Raw genomic sequence first — 15,872 nt, 5'->3', positions numbered from 1 at the left:
CTTGAAAAGATTTGTAAGATACAGAGAAGTTAAGTAACTTGCCCAAAGTCACATGGTAAGCCAGAATCTGAACCCATGCAAGCTGATTCCAGAGTTGGCCCCGCATCAGGCTCCCTCCTCAGCGGGAAGCCTGCTTCTCCCTCTCCCACTCCTCCTGCTTGTGTTCCCTCTCTCATTGTCTCCCTCTCTGTCAAATAAATAAATAAAATCTTAAAAAAAAAAAAGGCTCTGTGTTAGATGATTTTGCTCATCTGTAAGCTAATAAGTGTTCTGAGCACATATAAGGTAAGCTAGGCTAAGCTATGATGTTTGCTAAGTTAGGTGTATTTTTTTTTTTTTAGATTTTATTTATTTATTAGAGAGAGAAAGAGAGACAGCATGAGCAGGGGGAGGGGCAGAGGGAGGAGACTCCCCGCTGAGTAAGGAGCTCAACGCTGGCTCGATCCCAGGACTTTGGGATCATGACCTGAGCCCAAGACAGACACTTAACCAACCGAGCCACCCATGTATCCAGTTAGGTGTATTAAATGCAGTTTTGACTTGAGATATTTTCAATTTATGATGGATTTATCAGGACTTAATCCCATCATAAGTTGAGGAAGACCTGTAAGATCTCTTTCAAACTTAATAACAGAAAGACCAAACCTCCCAGCCCCAAACCAAAAAACACCTCAATTAGAAAATGGGAGGGATGCCTGGGTGGCTCAGTTGGTTAACCTTCTGCTTTTGGCTCAGGTCATGATCCCAGGGTCCTGGGATCGAGTCCTGCATGGGGCTCCCTGTTCAGTGGGGTGTCCGCTTCTCCCTCTGCTCCTTCCCCACCCCCAACCCCCACTTGTGCATGTGTGCATGCACTCACTCTCTCTCTCGTGCACAAAAATAAATAAAATTTTAGAAAATGGGCAAAGGACTTGAATAGACATTTTTCCAAAAAGATATACAAATGGTCAATAAACACGTGAAAAGATGCTCAACATGATTAGTCATTAGGGAAATGCATATCAAAACCATAATGAGATAATACTTCACACCCACTAGGATGGCTGGAATAAAAAATAGGGTAAGTATTGACAAAGATGTAGAGAAATTATCATACAGTGGGGTGGGAACGTAAAATGTTTCAGCTGCTTTGGAAAACGTTTTGGCAGTTCCTCAAAAGGTTAAACACAGAGTTACCATATGACTCAGCAATTCCCCTTCTAGGTATAAGCCCAAGAGCAATGAAAACATATATCCACATAAAAACCTGTACATAAATGTTCATCGTAGCATTACTCATAATAGCCAAAAAGTGGAAACAACCCAAATGTCCATCAACTGATGAATGGATAAACAAAACGTGGTATATACTACAACCTGGATGAATCTTGAAAATATGCTATGAAAGAAGCTAGACACAAAAGGCCATGTATTGGATGGTTCCATTTATATGAAATGTCCCAAATAGGCAAATGTATAAAAACAGAAAGCAGACTAGTGGTTGCCAGGGACTGGGGGTAAAGTGGAATGGAGAGTGACTGCTTAAATGGTACGGGGCTTCCTTATTAAGTGATGAAATGTTCTGGAATTAGACAATGATGATGGTTGCACAACATCGTGCATATGCTAAAACCACTTAATTGTATACTTTAAAATGATAAATTTTATTTTATGTGAATTGTATCTAAATTTTTTAAAAAATTATCTTTAGTAAAAACAGAGCAGTTGCTCACAACTGCAGAGACCTTCTATTTTCTTTTTCATTTATGCTTAAGTATTAGCTTGAAAATGTCAAATCACTGTGCCTCATCTACAAAATAGGCTTATAATAGTACCATTCTAAGAGGGTTTGAAGAAGATTAAGAGAGAATTAACATGTAGAAAGTACTCAGAAGAGTGCCTGACACAATAGTTCTCAATAACTGTTAGCAATTAGTGGTTGTATTGTATTTGGAGTCTAATCAGGTATGTGAAAAAAATTACAGTTCCTATTTATCTCCAAATTATTGTCTAAGAGACACCTCAGTGGATGGAAGATTTATCTGACTAAAATCAAGAAAGAAAAAGCACAAGCTAAATTTGTATGTGCCTTTTGCTGGTCTAGCATTTAATTTTAAAATACAGTAAACATTTTGGTCTGTGATTAGAATGAGAGGCTAAAGAGTTTTAGGTATTAATCCTGCTCTACCTGCCATGAGTACAAGGGGGTTCTAGACACCAAAAACCAAGTAATTTTTGAGAGATGTACGAGAAGGTCAACACGAGAAAAAGAAGTTTAGAGAAGCTAGAAGGGAAACCGGGTAATTTTCTAGTTCCTTCTGAGTTATTAATAGATATTCACAGAGCCACTTCCCAGCAATGCTGCAAACATTAGACTACCAAACTCTAGACACCAAACTACAAAACAGAAGTTATACACATTCTAAAGCCAGACAACGGTTATGGACTCCTTTAGATTAAAAACAGCACTGTTTCTTTCCTTTGAATTAACTAGTTTTAGAGTTAACAGTAACTGTGTTATCTGACTATAAGGCAAAATATCAAAATGTTACAAGTCTCCAGGGAAGAAGAAGAAGCTGGCAAAATCTAATTGCTTAAGAGGATGAAAAAAAGACAGCTTTACATACTTTTCATATTTATGCAGTACCATAGAGGTCAGGCAGCTGAGTAGAGCAGAGAGATAAAATTACAACCGAGAGTAAGCACTATAAATATAGGGCCTGAAGCCACAAATAAAAGGACACATTCTACATGAGTCAAAAGTAAAAGGGACCATAAGCTTAGTAATCATCTTCCCAGTCACAGGGGAACATAAATAATAACACATTAACAAATATTAAGTATCTACCACATTCAGTGAACCATGATACATGAACAAATACAACTTATAAGGTTATCAACTGTATAAGGTTATCAACTACAGGCTTAGTCCAAAAAAAAAAAAAAAATCTTAACACAAACTGTCCTTCTAAAACTTCCAATAAAACTTTCCCATCTGCAAATGGTCAAAAACAGGATTAGAAATAAAGGATTCTCTAGAGATAAAGAAACCACTGCTAAGAATGTGAGACTGCTACTAAAGAGACATTATGATGATGATTATTTGTAGTCCTACCTCTATCTGTTCTTTTCATTCCCATCCTGAATCGTATCTGCTTGCCGCGAAGGACCGCAGAAAGGTGTTTAACAGTCCAGTGTCGTGCTGGCCAATCAAAAGCCATGTTACAGAAGATTGCAGGTTGTTGTAAGGCCATTATAATTTCTTTTGCTTTCTCTGGTGTAAAAGGTTTGACGTGTTCACCTAAGGAGAGAAATAGATAACTATAAAGTTATTTCATATAATATGAAGGAAAAATAGCTAATATCATTTCTATTATGGTAAATCTTTCTATGCAATTATACTACATTTTACACTTCATTTATTACTATTTACATAAATATTTGACCTCAAAAACCATAATTCTTAAATGATTTTTTCATACTAAATTTTAAATGTTGGAAAATATTTACAATTTTCATGTCAAAAAATGTTTTTAAAAAAGGCTTTCCAACCATATTTAAATTTTAAAAGACACAATTTTCTGAAAATTGTATTTCCTAAATAGAGGGTTGTATACGAAATGCTGATGGGAACTACTCTAGAACTAGAGTTGCTGGAGTCAGGTATAATTCTACTTGCTATATCATGTGTTTACCCAAAAAGACTACTGAATTCACACATCAGTCAAAGGGGTGAGGGGGGGATTATTTTTCATTCACGATTTAAAAAGGTAAAAGATGTACTAGGATGGATATCGGTGTTAATCCTTCACTTCAATTGCATCTATAAACAGTATAAGGGATATGGGATATGTACAAACAAATACTGTGACTTACTGAGTACTTCAATAAACTTCACAGATTATAGACTGTAAGTAAATCGTGGATAGGATGTAATAATAAGTATTTGCTAAATAAAAGAAACAAGTAAGTCTTCCCTTAAAGACATCTTAAAAGGAAAATTTGGGGGGAAAGTCAAAAAATACTTCATACTCTGACTCCGGATAGATATATACATATATATATCATCAGCATGTATTTATGATTCTCTAGATTTGATTCTCTAGAATAGTCAGCTAAACCCTCTAATTCATTCTCTATTCTGTAATTACACTTAATTCAAAAAAATTAAGAAAAGCTCATAAATAATCCAAATTCTTCCATCATCCAACTTTCTTCTAAACTTTCTGATATGAGGCACCTGGGTGGCTCAGTCGGTTAAGCGGCTGCCTTCTGCTCAGGTCATAATCCCAGGGTCCTGGGATCGAGCCCCATGTCGGGCTCCCTGCTCAGTGTGGTCTGCTTCTCTTTCTCCCTCTGCTCCTTCCCACTGCTCACTCGCGCTCTCTCTCTCAAATAAATAAAATATTTTTAAAAAATTAAACTTTCTGATAAAAGGAAGAGGGATGGGGAAGGAGTCATCAAGGAACTTGAGTAATTTGTACCTGTCTGAACGCAAGGCTTGTTTTTAAAGAAAATGAAAATTTAAGTCAATTTGGCCCCTTTGCTCAGACAAGGGCAAATACTCAGAATCCTTCCCTAAACCTTTGATGAAAGTAAGCAAGACATGTGAGGACAGTCTGTTATTGTCTACACAGTCAGTGCGCCCAAGTAAGGAGATAAGGGTCGACACTCACAGGGGAAAGGCAGTAGAAGAGCTGGGGGCTGGGTGGGGGGAGGAAGAGAGAGAAGACACCCTTGGGTGTCTCTAAGTAAATGAAGCCCCAGCTTATCTTTAAGTGCTAAAGAGCCTATAAGGGAAACAGGATATGACCAGGAACAAAATTTTCTATCCTTCCTTGAGGTTCTTGTTTTCCACTTTTGACATGTTTGATAAATTCACACTAGGGGACTTGACCCATATTCGCCTATAAATGTTAAGTACAAGGTTACCTGGATTGCGACCCACCAAACCTTCCTGGACTTGGAGTGCCTGGATTCCGTGTACATGAAAAATGGACAAGCTGCATTTTTTATAATATATTTTTTAAGTTTTGCTAGGCTGTGAGAAGTTGCAATACATTCATGATAATACTTTGTTGTTTGTGGCACATAAATTAGTACTATCCTTTGGCAAACAACTGTAAAAATGAAGCAGAAGTCTCAAATAACCACCCATTAACCTAGTAACTCATGTTATAGGAATTTGCTTTTAACAAAGTAATCATCAGCTATATGAATACTCATATATATTATATACGTTTACATATACACATAAAATATCTACTACAATAACATAAAAACTGAAAATATAAACAGCCTAACGTCTAAAAGTAGAAAAATATTTACTGAATATTACTAAATGTTATGTACATTTTTTCCATGGTACATTATATTCATTAGCAATAAAAATGAGGGCTATGGAGAAATGTGTGGAGATGCAGAGACTGGAATTAACTCAGAGAGCTACTGTACTAGCCAAGTAAAAAGTGTTACAGTAAGGCCCTGAACAACGGGGGGGGGGGGGGGGGGGGGGGAGTGAGGAAGGCAGAGATCGTAGAGATATAGAAATACTAGGATAATAGTATCAAAGACTATTGCAAGCAAAGATGTGGGGTGGGAGGCAGATGCAGCCATAAGGGATACTGAGGTTTCCAGACTTTGTGACTTGACATAAAAAAAAGTTAGGAGCAGCAGCTCATTCTGGTGGGAAGATGAAGAGTTTGGTTTTGAACATCATCATCATCATCATAATGCATTTCTTCATATGATGCTTTACTATTTGCCATGTACGTTTATATACATTAAAACTGCTCATCTGCTCATCTAAGAAGCCTACAAAACAGGCAGAAAAGACATTTTAACTCCATTATCCAAAGGAAGAATAGGAAGCTCAGATGTCAAAGCTAAACACACCGGTGATGACTGGAACTACAGGTCAGGTTCCCTGATTCCAAGTGCAGTGCGCTTTCCACTGCACCATCCTGCTTCCAGAGAAATCAAACTGTGGGACCTACGCGAACACTACAAACTCAGGAGAGAGAGTATAATCTGAAAAGAGAAGTAAGTTTCGGAAAGCTGTAGAACAATTCATGGATAATAAATCCAGGTGTGCTGTCAGGGAGAGAGGCATGTTTTGGTTTGTGCCTATGTGGACAGGGGTTGGTGGGATAATACCTGTAGTAGAGACTTCTAGTTGCCTACCTTATCCCATTCCCATTTTCTTCTTCCTTACTAACAACTCTGCACAACGAGTGTGGCTGAAAAATTACAATTCCTAGACTCCTATGCAGATATAAGCAACTAGAGATATATCTGGAAGTTGCCTAGTCAGTCTTTTTGCCCTTAGCCTTCTCTCCCACATTTTGCCTGGAAAACAGACAGGATGGTTAGCCACCTTGAGAGATCAAAGAAAGGCCCAGGGGCGCCTGGCTGGCTCAGGTGGTAGAGCATTTAACTCTTGATCTTGGAGTCATGAGTTCAAGCCCCACATTGGGCTTAAACAAACAAACAAAAGCCCAGGAAATTGCAAACCTCAGCTGAAAGAATGCAAAACATCCATCTTTGTGCTACTAAATCAATACCAGCAAAATTCTACCTCCTAAATTCCTTCACATATAAAAATTAATTCTTATAGTCAAGATTGTTACTAGTTCATAACTGGTTTAACACCTTGCCTTCTGAGGCTATTGTTTTCAAGGACAACCATATTCTCTCTATAAAATACTCTGTGACTTACACACTGAATGAATCATGGCTGGTTTGACCTGTAGCACTCTTTCAGTTCTATAGTTACAAAATATTCAAGCTTTGAACACTTTGTTTCTAGAACTTTAAAGGGCAGAGAAAAAGAGAAGCACCAGTCCTTTTGGGGTAGGGATTCATTTATTCTGCTTATTTTATTTTTTTAAAAGATTTATTTATTTATTTGTCAGACAGAAAGAGAGAGTGTGCAAGCAGAGGGAGTGGCAGGCAGAGGGAGAAGCAGGCTCCTCCCTGAACAAGAAGCCCAATGCAGGACTCGATCCCTGGACCCTGGGATCGTGACCTGAGCTGAAGGCAGACGAGACGCTTGACCGACTGAGCCACCCAGGCGCCCCTATTCTGCTTATTTTAATCAGAGCCAATAGATCTGGCTTTGAACGTTCCCCAAAGAGTTCTCATATTTGGGTAAGATATATCTTGCCACCCTTCCACAAATAAATACATGGTCATTAGTAACATATGAGTAGTGTTTTGACACTACTTTTTGAATAGCTTCAAAGAAATATTTTTTCCTCTAACATAATGCCTTTTAAAAAAGTAGTTAATGATCTGATTTAAAAATCCCAGACATCCCAGAAGTTATTTAATAAGAGACCTTAAAAACTAAAATTTGCTGAGAAAGCACCTGGCCCAGTGACTGGGATATATTAAATGCTCAAACGTTTGCTAAATGAATAAAAAGTGCGATAAAATGTATACAGAACAGGCAGTAGGATGCTCACCAGAACAAGAAATTAGCATATTTACAGAATCTCAGGCCTATCAATGAAATAAAACAATCACTTGGTTGTGACATAAAAGTAATTGGGTTTCTGATAGTTTAATCAACAATGAACTGGGCCATTAAATTAGCAAACTAAAGTGTTACAATTTCCTTTAAAGAAGAATGCAATCTACACTGTATTAATTAAATAGCCTAGGGATGCACTCAGTCACTCCAAGCCAGGAATATCTGCAAAGAGCATAAAAATTCTGAAGCAACCTTGACAGCCTTTAAAGGATAAGTGTATTTAGGTCTAAACTTGCAGCAAGCAACAATTTCTAATGAAATGACCTAGAAACTGCTGAAAAAAAGATTAGTGATCTAGGTGTTGCATAGTCTTTTCTCCCTCTAAATGTAGCATGTAATTCTGACAATTTATTAAAGCTTTGGTTTCAACTCATTCTTTGGAGGTACTGAAACATGAATAAAAAGCAAACTGCCTCTTTCTCAGCAATTTTTTCTTTAATTAATGCAAGCTACATGATAATTTGAAACTTAATTTCTCTGAATTTGTTAGCAATCTGCCTTCCTCCATCAATTAATACCTGGCTTGGATTAGTATCTGAGATTTAGAATTTAAGATGAGAACAAGGAAAACTTCCCAAGTTTCCAGAATTCATTCCTAATATTGATAGAATACAACAAAGATCCTGAAACTGAAACTAACTCTTCTCTCATGTCAGGTATAATTAAAAAAAAATGTTAATAACTATAAAATTTCAATTAAATTTTATTAAAATCTTATTTAAAAGTTTTTAGAAGGTGACAAAAGAGCAGGTCACAAAACTGGGTCCTGGCATAGTAATCTAAATTATTTCTAAATATATACATGTAAGCCTATGATGGTTTCATCAATCTAACGATTCTGTATATACAAAAAATTTAAAAACTTGTGGAATGGTAGATATTAGGGTAAAACATAATGAACATCTAGGCCACATCAGAAAAACACTGATGGAACTATGCAAGTACTACTTAACAAAATGACTACATTCATACCAAAGACCAAATGGTAAAACTTACACCAACGAACATGGATGGAACTGGAGGGTGTTATGCTGAGTGAAATAAGTCAATCAGAGAAAGACATGTATCATATGACCTCGCTGATATGAGGAATTTTTAACCTCAGGAAACAAACTGAGGGTTGCTGGAGTGGTGGGGGGTGGGAGGGATGGGGTGGCTGGGTGATAGACATTGGGGAGGGTATGTGCTATGGTGAGCGCTGCGAATTGTGCAAGACTGATGAATCACGGATCTGTATTTCTGAAACAAATAATGCAATATATGTTAAGAAAAAAAAAGAAGAAGAAGATAGCAGGAGGGGAAGAATGAAGGGGAGTAAGTCGGAAGGGGAGACGAACCATGAGAGACAATGGACTCTGAAAAACAAACAGGTTTCTAGAGGGGAGGGGGGTGGGGAGATGGGTTAGCCTGGTGATGGGTATTAAAGAGGGCACGTACTGTGTGGAGCACTGGGTGTTATGCACAAACAATGGATCATGGAACACTACATCAAAACTAATGATGTAATGTATGGTGACTAACATAACAATAAAAAAATTAAAAAAAAAACTTACACCAACGATTATTTTTCATTTTAAAGTCACTATTTTAAAAATGTCAATATAAACCAAGAAAATTCTCCTAAAAGTTAATATAAGTTGTTAACTTATATGCTTAAGTAAATGATGCTTAAGTAAAATGATGACTAATCATAAACCCTTTGAATTTCAAGGTCTAGAAGGTGGTGCCACTGAAGTATTGAGGCTGTTATGACAGAATCCTTCCAATGCCAGTGCTTGGTGCGATAGTGACACCCCGGCAGGTTCAGGCTGAGACCAGGAGACAGTTAGGTGCTGGACACTTCACATCCTCTTCTTCCCATTTCTTTACATTTGTAACTCTTGCCCAGTCAAGCCAGAAAATCATCTTCTCCTCCTCACTTTAATCCATTTATGCCAGAACTCATAAATAGTACTTGTAAGTTCAAAACAAATACTGGTCCTAAACTTAAAGTAAGGAAAAGTAAATCTATATTTTAAATGAAATTAATACTACAAAGAATAGGGGCGCCCGGGTGGCTCAGTCGGTTGGGCATCTGCCTTCAGTTCAGGTCATGATCGCAGAGTCCCAGGATAGAGCCCTGCATCAGGCTTCCTGCGTAGCAGGGAGTCTGCTTCTCCCTCTGCCCCTCAACCCTCTTGTGCTCACTCTCTCTCTCAAATAAATAAAAGCTTTACCAAAAAAATACTGGAAATAATAGTGTCTCAAAGACTAAAATTCTTTAAAAGGCTCCAAAGTATCTTCAAAATTTCTACCAAAATGTTTCCATCTAGCTCTTCACAATTCCACTAGGAAAATTTTCTGTATTTCAAAATAAAATGGCTATTTTATCCAACTATTCATCAAAAAAATTCAACAGCAGTCTTAAAAAGATATCTGCACACTCATATTCATAGCCACACATTTATAATAACCAAAAGATGGAAGCAACCCAAACATCCATTGACATCATACAGTGGAATATCATTCAGCCTTAAAAAGGAAGGAAATCTTGTCATATGCTACAACATTAATGAATCTTGAAGACATTATGCTAAGTGAAAAAAGCCAGTCACAAAAAGACATACACTGTATTATTCCACTTGCATGAGGTATCTAAAATAGTTGAATTCATAGAAACAAAGTAGGTTTGCAGTTACCAGGGGCTGAGGGGAGACAGAAAAGAAGAGTTGTTTACTGAGTACAGAGTTTCAGATTTGCAAAATGAAAAAGTTCTAGAATTTTGTTTCACAACAATGTGAATATACTTAACACTACTAAGTTGTACACTTAAAAATGGTTAAGATGATAAATTTTTGTCATTTGCTTTTTATCATGGTTAAAAAAAGTTCAACAGTACAGTTTTTCTGTTATTTGTCCTTATCAAATATAAAGTACTTAGCTACACATGAATTTTATATATATATATACATATATGCTTAGCATGGAAAATTGTTTACATAGGCTTTTGCTTTTTTTTAAACTTCCCTTCTGCCTTCTGCCATTTTTTTTTTTTAATGAAAAAAGAAATGACAGAGTATGGCATCTCCAACTGAGGAGGAGTAAATCCAGTCATATAGGAATGTCAGCTGTCTACGAAACTCAAGTCCCTACAACTCTGGAATGAAATTTTTCCTTGGGAATGTCAACCTTAAAACAGCCAGTTATTTTACCACCAAAATGCGCTTATTTGGGAATAGCAGGGGAATTACAATTCAGGACAAGCAAATTGACTTTAGGAGGGAATTGGGAAGTTCTGAACAAAAGTTCATTGGAAAAAAACAAGAGCTGGAGGTTGTGGCGGTTTCTCATTGGCTTCAAGGGGTGGTTACTACGTTGTTGCTGGGGCAGGGAGGGATCTTCCTTCTTTTAGAAGCAGGAGATAAATTCCTACATGAAAAGTGTCCTCTCTTACCAAGTTACTTCTTATCTGCCTTCTTCCGGCTGATGATATGTTTACTCATTTCAAGAAAGACTGGAATAAGAGTTACTAAGAATACATTCTTCTCTTCATCAAGACATAAACCTAGCTACAATTAAAGCTACCAGAGCCCAAGAGAAAAATATAACCTCAGTCTGAAAGGTGGAATCAGATTCAAAGAATTGCAACTTTTAATTTCACTGAAAAGCTTCAAACAATGTGTGATCCTCTAACATCTCACACTCAGAATTTAAGTTGATTCTTAACATTAAGTAGTTTCATGTTCGTTGGTTGGTTTTTTAAGATTTATTTTAGAGTAATTCTAGGTTTATAACAAAATTGAGAAGGTACAGATTTCCCATATATTCCCTTCCCACATATGCATAGGCTCCCCCATTATCAAGATCATTCACCAAAATGGTACATTTTTTTTTAACCAGGATAACTTTTTTTTTTTGACACATCATAATCACCCAAAGTCCATAGTTTATCTTAGGGTTCAGTGTTAGTGTTGTACATTCTACGGATCTGGACTAAAATATAAAGACATCTATCCATCATTATATCATACAGTGTATTTTCATTGCTCTAAATATCCTCTGTGCTCTAGCTATTTATCATGACCTGAACCGAAATCAAGAGTCGGACACTCAACCGACTGAGTCACCCAGGTGCCAAGGAAACAGATCATCTTTATTAAATAAAATATTATGAACTGTAAGCTATAACAGCAGTAACATGGTTCTTTATTTTGCATTTTTAAGGTCCCCTTTCTTTTATTTTTATAAGTACATTTTTTTTTTTAAGATTTTATTTAAGGGGCGCCTCGGTGGCTCAGTCGTTAAGCGTCTGCCTTCGGCTCAGGTCATGATCCCGGGGTCCTGGGATAGAGCCCCGCATCGGGCTCCCTGCTCAGCAGGAAGCCTGCTTCTCCCTCTTCCACTCCCCCTGTTTGTGTTCCCTCTCTCACTGTGTCTCTCTCTGTCAAATAAATAAATGAAATCTTAAAAAAAAAAAAAGATTTTATTTGAGAGAGAGAGGGAGAGAGCAGGGGGGGAGCAGAGGGAGATGGAGAAGTAGATTCCCTGCTGAGCAGGAGCCCCGACAAGGGGCTCAATCCCAGGATCCTGGGATCATGACCTGAGCCAAAGGCAGACGCTTAACCCACTGAGCCACCCAGGACCCTAGGTCCACTTTATTTTCAAATAAGGATTCTAATATATTTGATTATCGATATGATCATGTTTTGCTTTTAATAACTTTCAAGCTGTTACTTCAAACAGAAAATATTACATCCTTTAAGGCAAGACGATTACTTTTCTATCCCTAGAGCTTAGCACAATGTTTGGCATAAACTGATGCTAAATAAATATGTTTTCTGAATTCACACCTCATTTTTAGCAATGTATATAAAATATTAAAGTTTTATTAAAACTAATGACTTGTTTTCTCTACTTCTGCAAAATGAGCTCTTGAGCACAATCAGAAACAGTCTCAAAACAAAGGGTTCACAATTTCATGCTCACCTCCATCAGGTTCCTTGCCTGTTCCCAGCATGTTAGTTATCACTACTTGATTCCTAATCACCCTTGCCCCTACAGCAACCATTCTAAAGCTTCTTCACTCTCAAATCCCCAATACCTCTCTCCACTTCCTCACTCTTTGAGGTGCCTTGCTCTATTTTTTCTTATAACACTGAAACCCATGATTTCCCTCTTCTTCACGTCAACATTTCTGGTTGACCCTGCTCTTATTTGGTTTTTCAAAGGACACAATTTTCCTTCTTTTCACCTGCATTCTCTGCTACCAATTCTACTCTAGTAGAACCAGTCTGTCTCCTCACCTTCCTCCCCGCCCTCTGGCCCTTATGTGACTCAGGCTTTTCTCCACTCACTCCTAATCCCAGCCTTGACTGCCAGAAATGGCCTCTTCCATTCGTTTCCATATTCAAACTATACCAAACTTTCAAATTACTCTAGGAAGTACAGACCAATCCAGTTTGCATTAGTTCTTTCTTCTCTCAGCCCCAAAGCACTGAAGGTGTGTACTATTTACTTCCCAATTAATTCCTTCCTGCTTGTGCATACATCTTATACTACAACTGTTTTTATCTGCATCTTTTTCCCCCAAACTATATTTACAAACTATTTTAAGGCAAGATCTGTCTTCTACCTCACTGTATGAGTCTTCTGTTTATAATATACATTCCAATAAGTTTGCTCAAAAATTAACTTTCTTATGACTCCCACAATATTCATCATTAACCTGAATATACTGACCCTTTCACATTGTGTATTTAATGTATGCACTTTTTTTTTACCCTTTGTTCACATAAGCCTTACGTAATTTAAAGCAAAGCCTTCTCTTCTGGTAGGATTTTGTCTATTTAACTTACTTTGTAATGATAATAAGCAGTCATCCCAAACTGGTGATTCTGGGGAGGATGACAGTTTAAAATGTGACTGAAAGTTCCATAGATAGGATACTGAGAATCTAATACAAAAATACGAAGTCACCTGCAAAAATGTGTATTTATGCTGTATTTTTCAGGGGAGCAAATCCATATTTTCATCAGATTTTTTTCCCTCCTTAGGACTTCAAAATTAAGAATCACCAGTTTCTTCTGGGGCACCTGGGTGGCTCAGTCAAGTTAAATGTCCAAGTGTCTTAATTTCGGATCAGGTCATGATCTCAGGGTCGTGCGCTGGAGCCCTGCATGGGGCTCTGTGCTGGGCATGGAGCCTGCTTAAGATTCTCTCTCTCCCTCTCCCTCTGCCCCCCATCCATGCTTGTGCTCCTTCTCTCTCTCTCAAAAAAAAAGATTCACCAGTTTCTTCAAAAAGTTAAATATGGAATTATCTTATAACCCAGCAATTCCAATTTTATATATATGCCCAAGAAAACTGAAAACATATGTTAACACAAAAACACGTACATGAATGCTCACAGCAGCATTACTCATAATAGCCAAAAAGTGCAAACAACTCAAATGCCATCAACTGATAAATGGATAAACAATGTGGTATTACCATACCATGGGATATCACTAGGCCTTAAGAAGGAATGAAGTATTGATACATTCTAAAACACAGATGAACCTTGAAAATATTATGCAATGTGAAAGAAGCCAGACACAAAAAGCCCCATATTATATGATTCCATTTATATGGAACATCCAGAGTAGGCAAATATCCACAGAGACAGAGAGTAGATGAGTGACTGCCAGAGGCTGGGGAGAGGGTCTAATTGGGAGTGACTACTAATAGATACCAGGTTTCTCAGTGTGATGAAAATGCTCTGGAATTATAGTGGTAATGGCTGTACAACTTTGTGAACATACTAAAAACCAATGAACTGTGTATGTTAAAAGGGTGAATTTATGGAAAGTGAAAACTAAATCTAAAAAAACCCCTCCTTTTACCCAGCTGCATGCTTGATATCTTTTGCATCATCTTTCCAAATCTAAACGCTGTGCATTCACTCATTACTCCCAACCACCTCCTTTTCTTCAGGTTCCTAATTTACATGTAGTTTCTCAGGTTGGAAAATTACAGAGCTCTCTAAGTTCTTTTCTCTCAGTTACAACATCCATCAGTCACCAATGCCAGGCCTTTCTTTAATAATAAAAATGGTTGCCACTAATGAATATGTAATTCCTGCCAAACACTATGCTAGATGATCCCCAATTATCTTTAACTCTTACACTAATCATGCATTTTACAGAAGACAAAATTGAGGCTTAAAGGATAAGTACCTGTTCTTTAGTCTTTCTCCTTCCCATCTATCCTCCTGATCCTCCTAAAATCAAACCTGATCATGTTACTCCCTTACCTAAAGCTCTTTAAAGGCCTTCTACTGTCATAAAGTCCAAACTCCTTAACTTGGCAAGGTGCCCTTCAACGATCCTACTTCCCTCACCACTTCTAATACCAGCTTCTTTCGGTTCCTGGACCATGCCATGCTCTTTCTCCTCCTGCCTTTGGACTTGGCACAGAGTTCCCTTATTCATTCACTCAACAAATATGTACTAAGTGTCCACTATGTGCCTGGGCATTGTACTTGCTGCTTGGGCACATATGGTGAATAAAACAGATATAGGTCCTGCCTTCAAGGTACTTAAGGTCAAGTGGAGGAAACAATAATAAACAAGTAATTTCAGATTGTAATAAGTGAAATGAAGGAAGCAGGAACAATAGATGTTAGGAGTCAGGGGAAAACTAAAACGACCGTTTTAGATAGGTTGGTCTGGTAAGAACTCGGGTGGTGACATACTCTGAAAGCTGAAGATTAAGAAGCCAATTATGCAAAAAGTAGACAAGAGGAGGAGGAAGTGAGTGACAAGAGATGCTCCTGGAGACATCAGCAGAGCCCAGACCAAGGATTTCTGTAGGCCATGGTTAAGGGTTTGAATTTTATTCTAAGTGCTATGGAATTCATTGAAGAGTTTTAAGGAAGGGAGTGTCACTTTTTTTGCTGAATGGAGAAGGGATTGGAGGGGCACAAGATAAAAAACAGGATCCCATGGCCTTAAGATATAGCAGTGGTTTAGGTGAGAAATGTGGATCCTCTGGACAAGGGTCTGATAGTGAAGGTGGGGAAAAGTATACAAATTAGATGCAGAATTGACCTGACCTGCAAAGTCACCCATAGAAAGAGATGAAGAGAGGATATGTAGAGTTTGGGGAATTGTCATGGGGGGAAGTAAGCTTACCACAGAAACAGAATCAGAGGATCTCAGGCTCATGCTGAATGAATATTCAAGAGGTTGATCATTTTCATTTTATATTGTCATCAGTTTGCCCAGGACTTTTTCCAGAAAAAATGAGCCATGTAAGTACAGGTGTAAAGAGAACAAAAGGTTGGGTTCATCAAGAGTATGAGTTCTGCCAGAAGAATAAAAAAAAGGAAGGGAAGGACAAG

General features: G+C 37.7%; 1 protein-coding gene across 1 annotated transcript in view; it reads right to left on the bottom strand.

Moving 5' to 3' along the window:
• The window catches only part of HSPBAP1 (HSPB1 associated protein 1), a 61,928-nt gene that overhangs the window by 43,659 nt on the left and 2,397 nt on the right, over window positions 1-15,872 (bottom strand). The window contains exon 2 of the mRNA XM_027584173.1: window positions 3,095-3,280. Within this exon, the coding sequence (XP_027439974.1) occupies window positions 3,095-3,280 (186 nt within the window). The remainder of the gene's footprint in view (window positions 1-3,094; window positions 3,281-15,872) is intronic.

The sequence above is a fragment of the Zalophus californianus genome, chromosome 1, assembly GCF_009762305.2.
Source record: "Zalophus californianus isolate mZalCal1 chromosome 1, mZalCal1.pri.v2, whole genome shotgun sequence".
Taxonomy (NCBI): domain Eukaryota; kingdom Metazoa; phylum Chordata; class Mammalia; order Carnivora; family Otariidae; genus Zalophus; species Zalophus californianus.
Note: the sequence above shows the minus strand (reverse complement) of the source record. Positions and strands in the feature narration are given on the sequence as shown.